At 32.5% G+C, this 20,251-nt stretch overlaps 1 protein-coding gene across 4 annotated transcripts in view; it reads right to left on the bottom strand.

Moving 5' to 3' along the window:
• Nucleotides 1–870: 870 nt before the first annotated feature.
• LOC148279744 (ornithine aminotransferase, mitochondrial-like) overlaps nucleotides 871–20,251 on the bottom strand; it is a 32,508-nt gene continuing 13,127 nt past the window's right edge. For 3 of the 4 annotated variants that reach the window (XM_088229505.1, XM_088229507.1, XM_088229508.1), the window contains exons 2-8: nucleotides 13,011–13,187; nucleotides 8,558–8,782; nucleotides 7,359–7,582; nucleotides 5,393–5,536; nucleotides 4,329–4,485; nucleotides 3,414–3,617; nucleotides 871–1,128 (exon numbers count right to left, since the gene is read on the bottom strand). In XM_088229505.1, the coding sequence (XP_088085631.1) occupies nucleotides 965–1,128; nucleotides 3,414–3,617; nucleotides 4,329–4,485; nucleotides 5,393–5,536; nucleotides 7,359–7,582; nucleotides 8,558–8,782; nucleotides 13,011–13,164 (1,272 nt within the window). In that variant the 5' untranslated portion in view covers nucleotides 13,165–13,187 and the 3' untranslated portion in view covers nucleotides 871–964. Of the gene's footprint in view, nucleotides 1,129–3,413; nucleotides 3,618–4,328; nucleotides 4,486–5,392; nucleotides 5,537–7,358; nucleotides 7,583–8,557; nucleotides 8,783–13,010; nucleotides 13,188–17,035; nucleotides 17,174–20,251 lie in introns of those variants that run through there. The other variant, XM_088229506.1, reaches the window with a different exon arrangement.

The raw sequence follows: 20,251 nt of genomic DNA, 5'->3' as shown, positions 1-20,251 counted from the left end.
TGTGGTGGTATTCTGAATCTTCTCTATCCCCTAGAGAGCGATTAATTTGAAGATTTTTTTTTGTGAAATCATAAAAGTTTATATTAAATGAGATAAAATATTTTCAAATACAGTGTATTTTTACCGATATTGATCTTAATAGCCTAAAATAGGTCTTTTCCGCGAATTTCCTTCACAATTTTCTTCGGTAGCCCTTCAAATCGCTTCCTCATAATGCCGCCCAGTGGTGGTATTCTGGATCTTCTCTACCCCCTAGAGAGTGATTAATTTGAAGATTTTTTTTTTTATGCGACGATACTTTGCTTCATATAATGGCCACACTGATGATTAGAAGTCAAATGATGTATAAAACTGATTCAAAAACGGGAATAGAACTAATACGCACCAATACGCACTAATACGCACAGAATACGATTTGGTCAATTCAACCTAATAAAGTGTTTTGGGTAATGCTTAAGGTCGCAATAATGTTCTAAATGAAAATCATTATCAATGTGTAGATCGAGTATGTCCAAATGCTTGCAGACTGCCTGGATTTCCTCCCAAGGGAGTTATTCATATTTAAATTTGTTGCAACAGAGACGGAAAACATTTTTGAGAAGGGAATATGGAAGAGGTCATAAACTCTTTAAATGTCTAGATTTCTTGCAACAAATTTGAAAATCATCATGTTTGATTTCACATGTTCATATTTTTTGACGTTCAATCATCAGTGTGGCCATATATGAAGCAAAAATTGACAAATGGCGTAAAACCTATACCATTTTGTTATACTTCGGTGCTCATTTTTAAATTAAAAAAAAAACGTCATTAGTTAAATATCATACGTTTCTTGTACTTAATGTTAAATGATTTGAAATAAAAAACTAATTAAAATATAAACGGGTTTATTGTATGGTATAATTTTTTTTTTTGTGTGTAAAATATTTTTCTTCCTAATTAATTAGTTTGTGATTTGTATTTCTCAAACTGCCTTGATCGCAGTTTCCATGGCATCCATAGCTTCGTTCATTTCCGTTCTTGTGATGATTAAGGGTGGAGATAATCTTAGAGCCTTTCCATGAGCCACCTTGGTCAGGAGACCAGCCTTCATCAGGCGAAGGCTCAACTCCCACGGATCAATAGCATCTGGAAAAAAAACACTTTTTAAATCTAAAACTTATATTTTAACCTAGTGTTAAAATAATAATCACAAATTTAGTGATTTGTGATTATTATTTATTTATACACTATATTTGTTGTTACTACATATTATTTATTTAATTACTGACCGGTTTCTGATATACAACGCGTTCCTTCATCAAGGTATAATTAAAGGAATAAATATAATCCGATTTTATAAACAGTATCAAAGTACAGTAACTACCCAATGAATTACAAAAATGGAAAATTAATCGTTTTTTACAAATTCGATAAAAAAAATATTTTTTTTCTAAAATTTTGTGTTTGCAATGCTTTGCAATCTTGTTTTTGTACCTGGTTACATGTAAAATATTTTAATTGCCTCTCTGTATGGGGTAAAAAGGGTAATGATTGCCCGGTACCACTTTGATCGTTTTTTTTTCAAAACAGCAACTACAGGGTGGCCGGCGAAGAGACATCCAAAGGTAAAATGTAGCTGCCTCATATTGAGGGGTATCCGAATCACCCCCATGTGTGTTCCGCGACTTCGCATGTTTTTGAGTTATGATTTTTTAATGGGTCTTTGAAAATTTTCGATCGGATCGCTTTGAATTAATTTTTTTTCTAATTTGTATAAGGTTTTTTCGGGATTTTTTTGTAATTCATTTATTGTTCATTTTGATTTCTCACATAAAATAACCAGTTTCGTAAGAGTAATGATAGCTCCAAAATATTTTGACCTAAAATGGAAAAATTACGTTCGAGCGAGTCAGAATTGGATTTTCAACTTAAAATGAACAACTTTGAACTACGTCACAAGTTCTTAATAATCAACCAATGATAGTGTGTTGTGATGGATTTTCGGTTTCCGGGAAGCCAAATCACCAATCAGCAGAACTCTCCCACTTGAACTTGTGACGTCACAGACGGAATAATTTAAAAAATCCGAAACTTTGAAAATCGTAGAACTGATAATACGATAGGTACATGTAAAAAAATCTTCATAATATTTTAACAAATAAAAAACCACTAAACTCCCGCAATGTACCTCGATCATATTTTATTTCATGAAGGCAGGATGATCAGTCTTACGATTTTGGCACCATTTCAGGGACCATGAAATATGACAGAAAAAACACGCATATTTTGAGTCGAATCTGAGACCTTGTGCATGAGCGGTAAATGCGATAACCACTTGACCACACGGCTTTTTAATTTAATATTTCAAAACTTTGAATATTAAAAATGTTTTTTTCATTTATAACCAATATTTAAATAGTTTATTTCGAAAACTTATTTGATTTTATTTGCTTAATTTGATAACATTTTTGTAACCGACAATATTTATGGCGGATATTTTGCAAACCGATAACAGTTATTTAAGTTACCGATTAAATGCATTTTTAAAACCCCATTAGGGTTATATAAGAAACATATTATTATAAAGTCTATTGTTATGTTTCGTCTGGTAAGTAAAGTCATCATGTGCTTTTTCAGGTTCATTTTACATTTGTCTCCAGTGAAATTTTTCAAGTGGTCAGGTACCTAAGTCATTATTGTGTTTCAGGCCATTGTATAGTATTTTTGGCTGTCCTACGTTTGCCTTTGCTTTTTTAAATTTAGTAGTCTTGTTATCTGGTATTATATTTGTGTATGTCAGCATTTTTTATTAATGTTACTTGTATCTTGTATATCATTTTTAAGCCCGATTATGTTAGAAACGGTTTAATCACCAACCGATTATTTTGCAACAAATATTTTTAATAACAGTTTTTTTTTATCTAAGTATTTAAAATGGTTACTTTTATAACCGTTTATTTGATAAATTCTTCCGTTATTGTCATAATGAGGAACTTCAACCCTACGGGAAATTGGATACAATAAATGTTTTCTTGCGCGCGGCAAACATTGGAGCATTAAATTGTAGGAAAAAGTTTCCTGAAAATGTAGGAAAAAAAAAAAACATTATGATTTAACCTATGATATGAGATTTATGGAAGATTTCCGGTTTGCTTGCCGTAGATGGAAGCCAAACCTCTGACGTCATACGCGAAGTTATTTCATAAATAAAAAACTTTAAAAAACCGTAGCGCTGATAATAAGATTTATAAAAATTGAAAAAAAATGTTTTTGGCTTAGTTTAATAGTATATTAACAAATAAAAAAATATAAAAAAACACTGAACTTTATCATTGAATATTTCCTACCCTTATGGTGATTTTACAAAAAATGGCTTTGTATACATTATCCATAATAATAACCTATAATTTGTATCTGTAGCTGCCACGTACCTGTGTTGACATCAATGGCGTTCATGAGCCCCTTTCCTCTGACTTCAGTAACAACGCTCCCCATCATCCCCCTCAGCCTCTCCCTCATCAGCTCGCCCATGGTGAAGGAGTTGGAGGACAGATTCTCGTCTTCCAGGACTTGGAGACCAGCCATAGCCACTCTGGATCCGAGGGGGTTTCCTCCAAATGTAGACCCATGGGTTCCTAAAAGTACATACATATAAATATTTCAAATCTAAATCTATGATTATCTGAAATTAAAATTACCTAGCGACGTGCCTACTCCAAATCAAAATCCATGGGTGTCTACCATTAACATATCTATACATAGACATGCCCTGAGCCCTAAAAAATGGGAACAGTTAACTTATTCCAAAACGCTCAGTCATGCCCAACACGTATTTAGTTGTTCTCCGACCGCCAGCTAGGCGTTATGTTCAGAATCGAAACCTATACTTAGTCCTTAAAATATACTATACTATAATACCGCCGAAAATACCGTCTTGGAAAATGTTTTATAAAAATCATATTTAAGCGAGCACTTTTTTGCTTTAATTACAATTTAAAATTGTTTTGAAGTGACCACTTTTTATTACGGAAGCCTATTTAAATTTCGAAAGATAAATATTTTGGTTTTAATTTATCATTGAATGCGGAGTAAATAAGTTTCAGCGCCGCCTATTAGTTACATTTGATCATATGACTTCTGGGATGACGAAATGAAAACACGTATCGACATGTTAATATATCAAAATTCGCCATACCGAGGAAGGAAGATATAGTAGAAAAGTTTAGTATACCGTCTCGATATGTACCGATGAAGATAGCGTTTGTAATCGCGGCCCTGGCCCGTCACAATAGATCTACGCGGATCAATTACTAAAAGAGAATCACATGTGATGTTTTTTTGAATACCTGGAGTGATAACGTTCATGACAGGGTCATCAGCCAGAACTGTGGATACGGGGTACAGGCCTCCAGCTAAGGACTTGCCCAGTACAAGGAGATCAGGGCGCACCCCTTCATAGTCCACACACAACCTCTTCCCGGTTCTTCCTAAACCAGTTTGAACCTGAGGAAGAAGCATTTATTAAACAAGTTAGTAAGCAACTCAAAATTACAATGATCATTATTATGATAATGTGTATAGAGTATTTGTATTATGTATTTGAAGTATGTGATATTTCCCACTAGGGAAATATCACATACTTCAAATACAGATAAAAATTTATGAAATGGATTTAGAATAATTCATTGTATTTTCAAAATCAATATGGATATTGTGGAAAGAAAATTAATAAAAATACGTCGCTAGAAAAACGCAACATGTTTGGCCTTGACAGTTGTGACGTCAAGATTCGTGATAATGTTCTAAACAAATTTGAATGGGCAGAAACAAATAGACATGAGTCGTGACGTATTAGAGGCGTGGCCAATGAAATGACCATTTCTGCGGAAATTCCAAATTACAGCTTTAAAAGTATTTTTTACGTTACTAATAATTAGCCAAAAATATTTTTTTACTGGACAGTATTTCATAGACCTTTAAATATATAAAATACTAATAAATTATTAATATACTAACTAAAATGCGGTTTCTTTTTATCTCTGATTATGTTAAATATTTTTTATTTGTAAAAATAAATGCCACGTTTTTTTAATGTTTTGCATTATAATTTGATAAAAAAATTATGTTTTAAAATATATTAATGTGTGTTTTAATTTAAACTGCTTATACTCAAAAGAAGTAATTTGAAAATTTGCCTAGTGAATTGTAATTCTATCAAACTTTGAGAATATCATATTTCGTAACGAGAACTGAGTCTCCATACAAATTTATATTGAGGTCATTGCCATATTGCCATGTCACATTGCCATAATAACAAAATATTTTTTTTAATCCAGTTCAGAGAAATACTTTGAGCTGGATCAATAAAAAAGATTCGTTTTGTATAAAATGTGTATAAATATAAACTTACTTCGTCGGCTATCCAAAGAACATTGTTTTTAGTACAAAGGTCCCTCACTCCCTTCAAGTATCCATCATCAGGGACCAGAACACCAGCTTCTCCTTGGATCGGCTCAACCATGAAGGCACATACGTTGGGATTCTTCAGTGCTTTCTAAACAACAAATTAATTTTTAAAACCATTTTTATCATTTTATAAATTGCCCACTATTCAAAGAATCCGTAAAATGGCAATTTAAATTGAAAACTTTGTTTCAGTTGGTAAGTATACCTGCACAGATCTTGGACATATTATGTAGTTTCTAAATCATTGACGCGAAATATTTTTGGCATAGAAAAAGAGGAAACAGTGTCTAAAGGCTCATTGTACCTACAAGGGTTTAAAACTATTGGATAAAAGTGGTATTTACAAATTAAAATGTGTGGAATGTGATGCCATTTATATCGGTCAATCAGACAGATCTTTCAATATTATATTCACAAAACATAAAAGTGCGTCCATTAAACAAAGACCAGAAAAAATACAATTTGCAAAACACCTCATTGATATTTATTTATGCATCAACGGTTCGAAGAATCCTTTACAAAAAAATAATAATTTTCAGAAATAATCACAGCAGTGCACAATAATAATATAGTACATAGTATGAAATAGTATAATAATTAAAACTAAACAATTTAGTAAACAAAAAGTTAAAAAGAAACATAACATTTCTAAATAAAGATAGCAATAACCATGATAAAATCTATAGCACAGTAAAGTTGAGAATAACTAGATAATTATAATAAAAAAAATTAATACATCATTAGTACTTAAAAAATAAAAGTTTTTTGAGCAATAAAACAAAAATAAAAAAGTTAAATTACTAAATAATAAAACCTCTATTTAGTGAAATCATCATCATCAGTTGGTTGGAAGAAGTTGCCATTTGGCAATAAATCTACCAATGTACAATTTAAAATTATGTCTAACATGTTAAATAAAGAAATAAAAAATCACGTATTCCAGGAAACTAAGTTAAATTTAATAATATATTTTAAAATAAATCCATTATTTTTCTAAAAAATAACGAGTGAGAATTCGTTTTAATTCATAAACAGAATTTGTATTGAAGATATAGAATATTTGTTCTAAATCATTTCCATATCAAACATAATTTGGTAAACAACAATAAGCCCAAACATTACACATAGGAAATATGCTTAATTTGTTAGAACAATCAATATAAAACAGTACTTAAATGATAAAAAACGACAATAGGGAAATATCACATACTACGAATACCGATAAAAATATATTAAATGGATTTAGAATAATTGATTGTACTGTCAAAATCCAAATGGATATTGTGGAGAAATGTTTTCATATATAAATGTAAAAAGAAAATTTAATAAAAATACGTCGCTAGAAAAACGCAACATGTTTAGCCTTGACAGTTGTGACGTCAAGATTAGTGACAATGTTCTAAACAAACTTGAATGGGCAGGAGCAAATAAACATGGATCGTGACGCATTAGGGGCGTGGCCAATGGAATGACCATTTTTGCGGGAATCCAAAATCACAAATCAAAAAATAATTTTTACGCTACTAATAATTAGAAAAAAAAAAATTTTTCACCAGACAGTATGTCATAGATATTTATTACTTTAAAAATGTTTAAAAAGTGATATTTCCGCGAATATACTCATAAATGAACAGTTAAACGAAGTTAATTCGTATTTTAAAAAAATAAAAACAACATTATTCGTAATTTTGTATTATGTAAAATAATATTATTAGAAACCTACTTGATGTATAAAAATGAAAAAAACAACATACACAATTAAACTATATTATGTTACTGGAAAAAAATATGATAGTTTAAACAAAAACCATTTCCCTACCTCGATAAATATTAAACTCACAATTACCACACAGGATCCTCCTAAAATTTACAGTAAATACAAGTCTTGTAAATAAGAAACAACTCCTCACCTCTAGTGATTTGAGATCATTATACGGGACCAGGTCAAAACCTGGCATAAGGGGCTGATATCCTTCGTAGCTCTCAGGGTCTGTAGACGAGGAGACTGCCGCCAAAGATCTTCCCCAGAAGTTACCCTCGGCAAATACAATAACTGCTTTTCCATTTTCGATCTTCTTGACGTTGTAAGCCCATTTCCTGGCTATCTTACACGCAGACTCACAAGCCTCCACACCTTTAAAATTAAAACAATAAAAATAAAATTATAAGCACGTCAATTTGCGGCCTCAGTGGTATGGAAGGCTCCGGTTTCGATTCCCGGTGAGAACACAAAAATAAAATGTGATTTTCCTCCAGCTTGGATGTTCTGTGCTATAATCATTTATCACTGTAATTGGGCAGCCTGGGCTTCGATTATGATTGAAAGTTAAAATTTATCTTCAATTTTATCTACAAAGTAAAATTAAGTTTTCTTTATGAAAAATATAATATGTTTGCAATAGTTTTTTCTAAACGTGTTTAATTACCGGTTACCGACAAAGATACTTTAAATTTTCATACAAATATACACACTTTCGTACATAAATATCGATGTTTTTTTATACCGTCTCAGTATATACCGATGAAGATAGCTGTTCATAATCGTGGCCCTAGCCTGTTGCGGTGCAAAAATAATTAGTGATATTACTATTTATGAAGTGTTTTTAAGTTAGTACAGCATTGCTCCATATCAGAAAACCCGTCAAAAGGGAAAAATCACATACTACTAATATCAATAAAATTTGTAAAATGGATTTAGAAAAATTAATTGTATTTCCAAAATCAGTATGGATATTGTGAAGAAATGTTTGTATACATAACTTTTAAAATCAAATTGTTAAAAAATGAGTCTCTACCAAAACGCGACATGTTTGGCCTTGAAAATAGTGACGCCAAGATTCTTGACGATGTTCTATAATTCTAAATTTAAACGGTCACAAACAAAGTTCAAAATTTAACCAAATCGTGGCGTATTAGGGAGTGGCCAATGCAATACACCGTTTTTACGGGAATTAAAAAATAAATTAATAAAAAAAATTTTTGAGCTACTCATAAATACAAAAAAATATTTTTTTACTCTATTTCATAAAACCTTATTAATAAGATATTTCCCTATCGTATTCCCTACTTTGTTCAAAAAAGTTTTTAAAAATATATAGGATTTACTCACCCGAGTTCATGGGCAGCATCTTCTGGTATCCGAAGAGTTTGCAAATCATCTCGGCGAACTCCCCGAGCACGTCCGTGTGAAAGGCCCTCGAGGTGTGATGGAGGACCTGCATCTGTTGCACCATGGCTTCCATGATGCGAGGATGGCAGTGCCCGTGGTTGGTGGCGGAGTACCCGCTTAGAAAATCCCAATACTTATTTCCTTCGACGTCCCAAGCGTAAACCCCTATTTAAAAATAACAAATAACTTATAAATGTGCGTAGATTTAAATATTTGTTTTTCGAAAATTTAATCAAACATTTGTAAACCGAGTGTTTTGTAGAAAAAAATACGTGTTTCTGTATTAGTAATTTGTACCGTGTCGCAGTTCTCAGTAGGCATATTCCGTGTGTAATTTACGTAGAATGTAGTGCCGGAAACCATGTTGAGTTTAATTTCAGCCCGTCGTCTTTGTTCATCTTATTTGGGTATTTGTGTATTTATTTATTTAATTATTTATTTATTTTACAGAAACAAACAGTCGACAATGATATGATTACAGAAACCAACTGGTCCAAGAAGAAGTTTTAAAATTGAAAAATTGTTTTCAGGCATTGCCTAGAATGCGAAATAATTCAGTCAAATGAATCTCTTCACAACAATAAAGGTTTTAGCTCTTTAACTTCACTAAAATCAACAAATGAAAGAATTTAAGAAATATGGATGTTCAAACATAGGCAAAATGGTGAATGTTACACAGTGTGTAAAGTAGCCAATTAAACCAGCCAATGCCAGGTCATAAGCCCTGTAAATGCCTAGACTTCCATATTCTCTTATTTAAGGTATTCTTCATCCCTGTTGTAATTTGTTAAAAAAATACGATTTAAAGACAGACCAGCGAAGTTTCTTAATAAAAATCATACTTATTTAATTTTGGTACAACAAATGAATGACAGGTCATTAGTTCTGTAAATGCCTAGACCTCCATATTTCATTCTCAAAAATAATTTTAACTAAATTTACATACTTATGTTTCCCTGCTGCACTTGAATGTAATTTCTAATATGTGTAAAAGCCCGTAGGGCGTGTAAATTAATAAATAAATAAAAAGTCAAATTGAAAAGAAAAAATCCGCAAAATTTGTATGTATGTAAAAACAATTCATTCATCTGAAAGTGTACGTCAATGTAAATGATGCAATAAAAATATAAAAAATCAACATTAAAACAATTTATAGAAAATAATTGACAACGCTTAATTACCAGATAACGATAAAAAATACGTGAATAATCTTAGGTATTTGAAATTTATAAAAAGTATTGCCAGGTGGTAGGCAGCAATTATCACTCAAAATATTATGATTATTACATAGGTATCTACGTCATCGTCTAATAATCTTTACTGTGTTCTAATATAAAATGTGTAATCGTACGTAGTTGTGTCGTAATATAAATATTTTGTTAATCTTTTATTCCGGTCCGGATAAGATAGCCATCAGCGAGAAAAACAATAGTATTTCTTCAAAACCCATTAAATAATCATAGTCACATACGAATGGAAGAGTTGAGGAAATATGGATGCCTAAACTTAGACAGTATGGTCAATGTGATAAAAACCAAGATTGCGACATGGTGTCATATTTTTACATGGCCGAAATAAATAAATAACGACCAAGGAAGACGTGGCATGATCAGATAAACCAATTTTTTTTTTTTTTTTTTTATTTATTTACAATTTTTAAAAACCCGTTAGGGTTACATTAGAAATTTAATATTGTCTAGTCATTTAATGTCTCGTCTAGTCTAGTTAGTTCAGTCATCATGTGCTTTTTCAGATTGATTTTAAATTTGTCTCCAGTAAAAGTTTTCAAGTAGTAAGGTAAGTCGTTGTAGTGTTTAAGTCCATTATGTAGTATTTTTGACTGTCCTGTGTTTGTCTTTGCTTTTTCAATATGATAGTGTTGTTGTTGTCTGGTGTTATATTTGTGTATGTCAGCATTTTTGACTAATATTATGTCGTCGTCTTATATGTTTCCCAGTGTTATTTTGTGCACAATTTTTATGGTCTCAATTTTAGTCAAGTAATTTATGTCAAACTGGTGTGTTTTTTTGTACAGTTCAGTCGTAGAGGTCAGGTAGGGTAGGTTGTATGTTAGTTTAAGAATTTTATTTTGTTGTCTTTGTATTCTTGTTATGTCTGTCTTGTTACCAGTTCCCCAGAAGGCGATCATGTAACAATTAAGTCTGGTCATGTCAAAAGCAGACAGAACCGAAGGGCATGTATGACAAGATGTATGAATGTGGAAGAAGCTAGGAATGTATGCCAGGCTATCCTGAAGGATAGGTAGAGAGAATGGACTGCCACACACGTCTATACGTGTGTGGCGGTCCATTCTCTCTACCTGCCCCTACGGGGAAATGGCGTGATGGTAGTAGGAGTAGTGGATTGTTGTAATAAAGCATAAAAGCAAATTTGAAAAAGATCGACTTAATAAACAATGTCTAGTAAATAAATTCAACAAAAATAACATGCAGCAGCTTTTTAATTTCACAAATGTCAACAGATGGAAGAATCGAAGGAATATAAATGTTCAAATATAGGCAGAATGGTGAATGTTACACACTGTGCAAAGTGGCCACTTAAACCACCCAATGACAGGTCATTAGTTCTGTAAATGCCTAGACCTCCATATTTCATTCTCAAAAATATTTTTCCTCTCTGTTGCAACAAATTTCAATAAAATAATTCCCTAAAGAATTTAGTTTATAGAAATTCAAGAAGTTTTCAGTACAGACGTTCAAATTTGGCCGAAGTATATTTTACGAACAAAAAATTAAATTTTATAACTGAGAGAAAAAAATATCACTGTGCAATCCTCCTTAGAACAGGTTTATCTTAATTATGTATTCAATGATTCATACGTGTGATATACAATTTTTTTAAAACAAGATGGATAACATGTTAGAGAAGGGAATTAGATAGTATAGGCATTTGCAAGACTTATGACCAGTCATCAGCAGGTTTAAATGGCCGCTTTGAACACTGTGTAACATTAACTATTCGGTATGTTTAAATTATTTTTAAAAAGCTAAAACTTTTTTTGTCATTTTATTATAAATAGAGATAACATTCCATACAAATTCGAGCTAAAAAGTCGTCCCCAAAGGAAAGAGATTGACCAGCGGAGGAAGCAAGTATCGTTACGTCATATCAGGTCGACATTGACAAGCAAAACAAGTAGTACAGTAAAAATACGGACTGTTTACATCGGTCTGCTGTAAGTTATATTCAGTATGTCACTCCCTTTCGTATACGCGTCACTTTTGCTTGTCGTTTTGCTTTACGTCAGACTAACTGAGCGGGACAGAGACAGGAGATAACTCACGAATTGGTAACATAATAATAAGACGTTTTTTGAAATTAAAATAGCTATTTTAAACAAGTATTGATTAAGATAAAAATATTACTTGTCGGTGAAAGGTTATACCATCGCTTTCCAGATCGATTTGTGCAGTATCTTAGTGAACATATAGACATTTTAGTAATTGGGAGGAGAAAAGTAGCCGGGGAATGCTTGCAACAGACTTAAGTCCGTTATATCAAACATATGTCAATTGGCCGCAGGTTGAGGGGACATATTTTGAATTCTTATGTTTACTCTAGTTATTTACTTCAATGTTTTATAAACATTTCTCTTATTACAATATAATTATGTTCACATTTCGTATATAGGAATTCATCATCACCAAACCCTTATCCGCATCTAATAGTCCATAGGGCACTGTTACATAAAGGTAAAGTGATATGTCTTACGCTTCAGGTACCAGTCCAGGGACAGTAAAATATTGTAGTGTAAAACAATATTATAAACAAATATTTCATGTTGATCTTCCAAGGAATCGAACCCGGAGTCTCAAGCACGGTAGGCAAACGCACCGACCATTACCCTATGGACTTTTCTACACTCGATTTTCTTTTTTGGGATATAAATATCGAGTCGGAAAAACTCGTCCAGAATTTTTGGTTCTATTTCTCACAGAGACCTGTATTCTTCAGCGCCCCGGACACAGACAGAAATTCGGATAAGAAAAGGAATATTATTTTTGACTCTTTTCTGTGTCCGGGCGAATTGAGAATACAGTTATGTGGAAGTAGAGCCAGAATCCTTGATGAGTCCTTGCGACTCGAAGGCTTCTCTCAGATAAAATTCCTGAATAAGGAAATTGAATGGAGATTATAATGGTTGATGCGTCCCGGGTTCAATTCCTCGGATGGTCTACATAAAACATTTATGAAAAAGGTGGTTTGTACATTGAAATATTTCATGCTCCTGGACTGGCACCTGAAGCGTAAGGCTGCTCACATTACTGTTATCATACAGATAATCGATATACGCTAAATTTAATGTGCTAATGTAGTGCCCTTTGCATCATCGGGTGCGGACAGGGGTATGATGATTTTCTACGATAGTCACCTTTTCCTCGGCATAACGCCACGGGTAGTGGGTGGTAATTGTGGCAACTGTACTTTTCCTCCTTGCTGATGACTGCTGAGGATGTGGTGCTACCAGCTCTGGTGGAAGGAGTCTTCAGGAGCTGACCTGCCCTGCATGTAGCACGCGATAGCATCTTTAAAGGTCAGTCGAGGAACTCTGAAAAAAACCATATAGGTCAATAAACGTTACATTAAAATGAATGAAGTTCATAAAACACGCAACAACCGAACATACCACCCAATCCTCACATATTAAAAACAAAATTCAGTCAGATGAATCTCTTCACAACAATAAAGGTTTTAAAATGGAAGAATTGAAGAAATTTGGATATTCAAATATAGGCAAAATGGTGAATGTTACACAGTGTGTAAAGTGGCCACTTAAACCACCCAATAACAGGTCATTAGTTCTGTAATTGCCTAGACTTCCATATGCTCTTATTTAAGGTATTCTCCATCCCTGTTGTAATGTGTTAATCTTAATGACTCCCGAGGGGGTGAAATCCAGTCTTTTGTCTACGAACATTTGGACAAACTCAAATATTGTAATGAAACCAACTGATCCAAGAAGAAGTTTAAAAATTGAAAAATTGTTTTCAGGCGTTGCCTAGTATGTGAAATAATTCAGTCAGATGAATCTCTTCACAAAAATTAAGGTTTCAGCTCTTTAACTTCACTAAAATCAACAAATGGAAGAATTGAAGAAATTTGGATGTTCAAACGTAGGCAAAATGGTGAATGTTACACAGTGTGTAAAGTGGCCACTTAAACCAGCCAATGACAGGTCATAAGCCTTGTAAATGCCTAGACTTCCACATTATCTTATTTAAGGTATTCTCCATCCCTGTTTTAATTTGTTAAAACTATAAGTATTTATTTTAAATAATTTTAAAAAGTATTTTTTTTACAGTACCTAGGTAAATAAATAACTTAACTCTTTAATGTGAAATAAACCCTATCAATGTTAATGAGCAACGCAAAAAAGAATCTTTATGGGTATATTACAAAAAACAACTTATTAATATAACTTATTTTACTAAATGTTATTAAATATTTGTATTTAATCACTTACCGACTTTTCTATCCCCTCTACGTTTTTCATTAATTCTCAAACAAGAGAATATTTTCATAATTTAATCAGTGCATATTTGTCTAATCAGTGCATGTGCTTATTAAAATGCATGTCGTGTTGGTTTTATATTTTTGTGAAACAACTTTGGTGAAGGTGTATGGTGGGTTTTGCATCAACATGCAATTGAACCAACAATGAACCAACGTTCAATTGGTGTCCTGGCGAAGAGACGGGTACGTCTCGAAACCGGTAGACATAGAAAAGTCGGTAGGTGGTTATATACAAATATTTAATAACATTTAGTAAAATGTTTGACCACTTTAAATATTAATAATATAACTTATTTTATTTTTTGTTTTGTATACCATTTTGTGAAAAGAACTTTGTCAAAATCGATGTAGTGTAAAGTTTCCGCAAACCAAGTTTTGTAAAAATTACATTGAAAATTAACGTTAAAATAGATTTTTTTAATAAAATTATAAAAGCGTCATCTATGAATAATAAGTTACATATTTTCGTTAAGAATCACCTCAAGGACGCAATAATGTTCTAATGAAAATCATCATGTTTGATTTCACGTGTTCATGTTTATTTGACGTTTAATCATGAGTGTGGCCAGATATGAAGCAAAATGTAAAAAATAAAAATCCGTAAATTAATCACTCTCTGGGGGATCTAGAAGATTCAGAATACCCCCCTTGGAATACAGTTTATTCCGAAAAATGCTTTTATTCTCGTTGCTTCGGGCAATCTATTTTTCTATGGTTCATTCGAACTTATCCTACCTTTACTGTATTCGAGAATTTACAACCTAAAAAAAAATCAGAGGTGCAAATGATTTATAATTGAGCCATCGTAAATATGTGTCACTTGCCGTATGATATTTATTTTAGGGACATATGTTTTAAAACAATAATCCTGCCTTTTAGCGGGATTCCTTATCACGAGATCACTAGCACTTTCCTAGTACAATTTTAGACTAAATGCACAGAAACTTCAAGCCCGCCTTCAAAGAGACATTCCCCAGTACAGTACCCGATCACAAAACAAAATACAAAGTCAACGAAGTTTGGTACTAAATAAAGCCTTGCAACACGCAACTCATAGGTTTCAAAAAGTTTAATCAATTGTCACTAGGATTTCGAGTACCAATGTCAAAACATAAGAACCTGACGTATGATTTTATTTTTTCGAGAAATACTTTAAATAACACTATTGCCTAAGTCGATCCAAAGAATGTTTATTATGTACAGTAGAACCCCGTTAATCCGAAGTCACCCGGATTGCCGAATATCTGGCTCGTTATAAAAAAATAAAACAATAAGGAGATGTTATTATACAAATAAAAAAGTTTAAACAAGTTTCTTCGTCAAAGCGATCAACTTTGCTGGACATATTTAATAAAGTTTTTAACGTGATTCCAATTCTTATTATTATTTCAAAAGAAATAAAAAAAACTGATCTATGGTAATTTTTGAGTTTTCTTTCCCAACATTGCCTTACTTAAATAGTTAATCAAACTATCCGGATTCCTGCATATCCGACTAACGTCTAGCACTCATTAACACGGACAATTATAGTTTTAACGGAGGTATGAGTAATTTTTGATACTATTTTAACTTTGAATTAAAAAATGACTTAATAATATATTTTTTCAATTCAGTTGTTAATTTATAATAAATATTTATTTTTCTTCCACTATTGTACATAATCGTTCAAAGTAAAAGTGTAAATACGTCTATAAATTAATATCATTATATGCTTGTCCCTAAATGAGATTTTTCCAAAACTTCTTGTGAATATTATCTAAAATTATGTAAAACATGTTTTCAACATAAATAAATACCAAAAAAGATGCAGTTTCTATCCAAATTTGCTTAAATAATTCACGTTTTGTATGTAAGCAATAATAGTCACTTTCGTTTTTGGCTGAATGAGGAACTTCAGCCCTACGGGAAATTGGATACAAAAAATGTTTTCTTGCGCGGGTGAAAATTACAGCATTAAATTGTACATCAAAGTTTCTTGAAAATGTACGGAAAAAATAATAAAAAATATTTTAATAAAAACGCACTACTTTTAATGACGTCACCGGTTCATGTGAATCAACCTATGATCTAGGAGCTATGGAAGATTTCCGGTCTGCTTGTCGCTTCAGGACCAATGGGATGAACTGAATGGGAATAAGCGGAAATGAACCTCTGACGTTACACGAGGAGCTATTTCAGAAATACATAACTTTAAAAAATCGTAGCGCTGACAATGCGATATATAAAAATTAAAAAAATATTTTTTTTTACTTAGTTTAAATAGTCTATTAACATTTTTTTTTAAACCACTGAACTTCCTCATTCATCACTTTATTGATAAAATGCCATAATGAAGAAATGATTTGTGGTTATCAAAATTTACATCTAAAAATACAAAATAATTATTCACTTTCAAACCACTCCAGTGGATTTTTTTAATAAAGTTCTTGGTATAAAAGCCTATTGTTATTTTTAGCAATATATTTTCATATTTTTTAATTACGAAATTTCGAATATGTTTGAGTGTGCGTATTATTAAAATCGTACATTTTACTCAATTAAAATACGCATATTATTAAATGCTGAAAAAAGTACAACTTTTTTACTGACCAATTACTAATTTGGCTTTTACGACGGTTTACGCACAAGCTATACCTAAAACCCCAATAAGTGAGAATAAATTAAACACTTAAAAATTATCAAAACCCCTTTAAAATTCTTTTTGAACATTTACTCAAATCCATATATGTTCCTTACTATTAGTATGTAAATTGTAAACTAATTATTTACTTTGCATCATATAAATAAGTTTTTTTGTATAAGTAATAAATATGAAATTTTTGCCAATAACTTTGCATGTAAACATCGTAAAATGATGAAATAATTAGTAAGTTTTGTACTTACAAGCGTGTCAATAACAAAACTAATAAATAACACTTATTCCTCGGATTTCAAAAGAGAATAACTTTAGAATCAGTACTGGAACTATTTAAATATAAATGTTCGCACTTGTGTTCTGTAGCGAAGTGCTAATTATGTACTGGTATAATTATGATTATAAACATAATTTATTTCCAATAATGTTACAATAATTTCACTCAATGACACATCACACAATCAATACGTCTTAATTACCTACATCATGTTCAATTATTTATTTTATTTTTTAATATTATTTATAACCAAACATTATTTTGTGCGGTTTAAATAAGTTTTAAAAAATGTTTGAGCTACTATTATTTATTCCGTGCCTGAGCAAAGAGGCATACAGCCCTGTGTTCTGTGTGTAAAATAAACCCAAATGAAAATGTTCGTCTATAACAAGCTGAGCCATGTAGATAGAAAATAACCCAGGAAACTCCATGTAAATTTTTTAATGCTCTAGTGTTATATAGATTCCCTGTTAAAATAAATAAGTATGTATATGTAATAAAATTATCAAATAAATAAAACCTTGAGCCCAATGGGAAGTTAACACAGTTATCTACAATTGTCTGTACATAAAAATAGAATTTTCTGTACGGAAAAGAGCATATTCATATTATTTTTTCAAAACATGTTCAATTTCAATTTACCGACAAAGATACTTTAAATTTAAATACATACACATTCTCGTAGAGAAATCATTTCTTACTTTATAGGCTTAAGATAACTTTGTTAACTTCCCTTTGTAATCGAGGCCACGAACGAGCGTTTTTGATATCTACAGCGTGTAAACAATTTATCGTTCTAATGATATAATCCAGGGTCGCGATTATAAAGGCTATCTTCATCGGTACATACCGAGACGGTTTACTTAACTTCTGTACTATCCCTATCTACCTCGGTATGTTCTACCGACTTGCCATCTCGACGTCATATGATCGAATCCAACAAATGAATGTCCCGAAAATTTAGTCTGCGTTCCTTACTTAATTAAAATTTGAAATAGTTCTCATTTATATTTTTAAATAGGGTTCTGTGATAAGAAGTGGCGACTTCAAAGCAATTATAAACTCCGCAAAATCTCAATTCCAGCAAAAAATCCTCGCTTAAACATGAATATGACTTTGGACATTTACCAAGACGGTATGCTTAACAATCGTCTGTATTTATATACCGAGCGATTACAAAGCCAGCTCCTTTAACGTCTCGATACGTACACTCAGGAAGATAGTAAAACAGATGGAAAAAATATAATAACTAAATTGATTTTTATAGTGGCAACATTTTTATGCCTAGATGCTTTTATATGTTAATATGGCTAAATCTAGCCACATTATCTATGCATCTAGGCGTTTGTTTTCAAAACTGACAGTTAGGCCATTATTTAATTCGGTTTCTAAATTTACTTATTTCTCTCACATATCTTTATTAGGCTTTTAAGAAAAAATGTGCCAACCTCACTTGAACTCAACTTAAAGGTAGAGGATTGGTAATGTATCTTCGTAATCGCTTAAGAGAGTTTATCTTCAACTACGACGTCATGGTAAAGGTATTACGTCCTTAGCTTCCCACCATAATCGCGGCCCAGGGCCCAAAGCCGTGATAACGTCGTGGTAATTGTCAAAAGTCAGATAAAAATCATGTTCAAGAGAGCTTTTTTTGCTTGAATGGGGATTTACGGAAATTTATAATCGCTTTGAAGTAACCACTTTTTATCACAGAAGCCTATTCAAAATATAAATCAGTACTTTTTAATTAAGTCAGGAACCCGGACTAAATTTTTGGAGTCATTCATTGGTTGGATTCGATCATACGATGTCGAGATGACAAGTCGGTAGAACATACCGAGGTAGATAGTGATAGTTCAGAAGTTAAGTTTACCATCTCGGTATGAACCGATGAAGATAGCCTTTATAATCGCGGCTCAGGGAAAACTGATCACCTTACCTTACATTTAACAAATATGATCAAAAAACGCTGCAATTACCATTGAGAATATGTTCCCTCCACCTGCGGTCAATTAGGATATGTTTGGTAGAACGGACTTAAGTCTGTTGCGAGCATTCCCGGCTACTTTTCTCCTCCCAATTACTAAAATGCCTTTATGTACGCCAAGATACTGCACAAATCGATCTGGGAAAGGTAGAAAGAGCGATGGTATGACCTTTCACCGGTTAAGCTAGGGTTTCCTAGGACAGCGGTCCCCGTATCTTAACGGCCGTAGTAAACGGTGATGCGGTGGACAGCCGTCGTTACGGTGACTAGAGAGTAGTTTCCTAGGAAAGTCTACTTTTAGCAATGTTTTTATCTTAATCAGTACTTGTTTAAAATAGCTATTTTAATGTTAGAAAACGTTTTATTTATATGTTACGAGTCGTAAGATATCTCCTGTCTCTGTCCTACTCAGTTAGTCAGGCGTTAAAGCTAGGGTTTCCTAGGACAGCGGTGCCCGTATCTTAACGGCCGTAGTGAACGGTGATGCGGTGGGAAGCCGTCGTAACGTCATCTAGAGAGTGGTTTCCTAGGGAAACGGTCTTAAATGGTGTTGATAACACCGTTTTCCTAGGAAACCACACTCCAGTCATCGTTACGACGGCTGTCCACCGCATCACCGTTCACTACGGCCGTTAAAATACGGGCACCGCTGTCCTAGGAAACCCTAGCTTTAGTGAAACGATAAACAAAGGTGACGCGTATGCGGAAGGGAGCGACATACTGAATAGAACTTACAGTAGACCGATGTAAACAGTCCGTGCTTTTTACTATACTACATTGTTTTGCTTGTCAAGTCGACGTGATATAATGATCTGGTCATTCCCTTTCCTTTGAGGACGACGTTAGCTCGGATTTCTATGGAGTGTTATCTCTATCTCTATATATTACTAGCCGACCCGACAGACGTTGTCCTGCCCGAACGTTGGCTTGCCTGCTATTATCTTGGAAAAATACTTTTCATGTAGGTACTTGTTTGTGATTAAATTCCACAACATAAAATAAATATTTTTTCAAATATGGCATTCTTTTTGCAAACGTCAAACTCCGGTCGTCTCACCAACAAAGGGGTGTACTTATGTAGGATTACGTTTTTTAAAAATGTATTGAATTTAATATTATTTTAGTGTCACCAAAAATCCAATTAAAATAAATAAATGGGTTTAAATTATAAGGAATTTAAGGAAAGAATCTGATTGAGAT

This window comes from Micrasema longulum, unplaced genomic scaffold (assembly GCF_059751315.1).
Source record: "Micrasema longulum isolate JH-2025_06_02 unplaced genomic scaffold, ASM5975131v1 h1tg000678l, whole genome shotgun sequence".
Classification (NCBI taxonomy): domain Eukaryota; kingdom Metazoa; phylum Arthropoda; class Insecta; order Trichoptera; family Brachycentridae; genus Micrasema; species Micrasema longulum.
The sequence above is the reverse complement of the archived record's forward strand: the minus strand, read 5'-3'. Positions and strand labels throughout refer to the sequence as shown.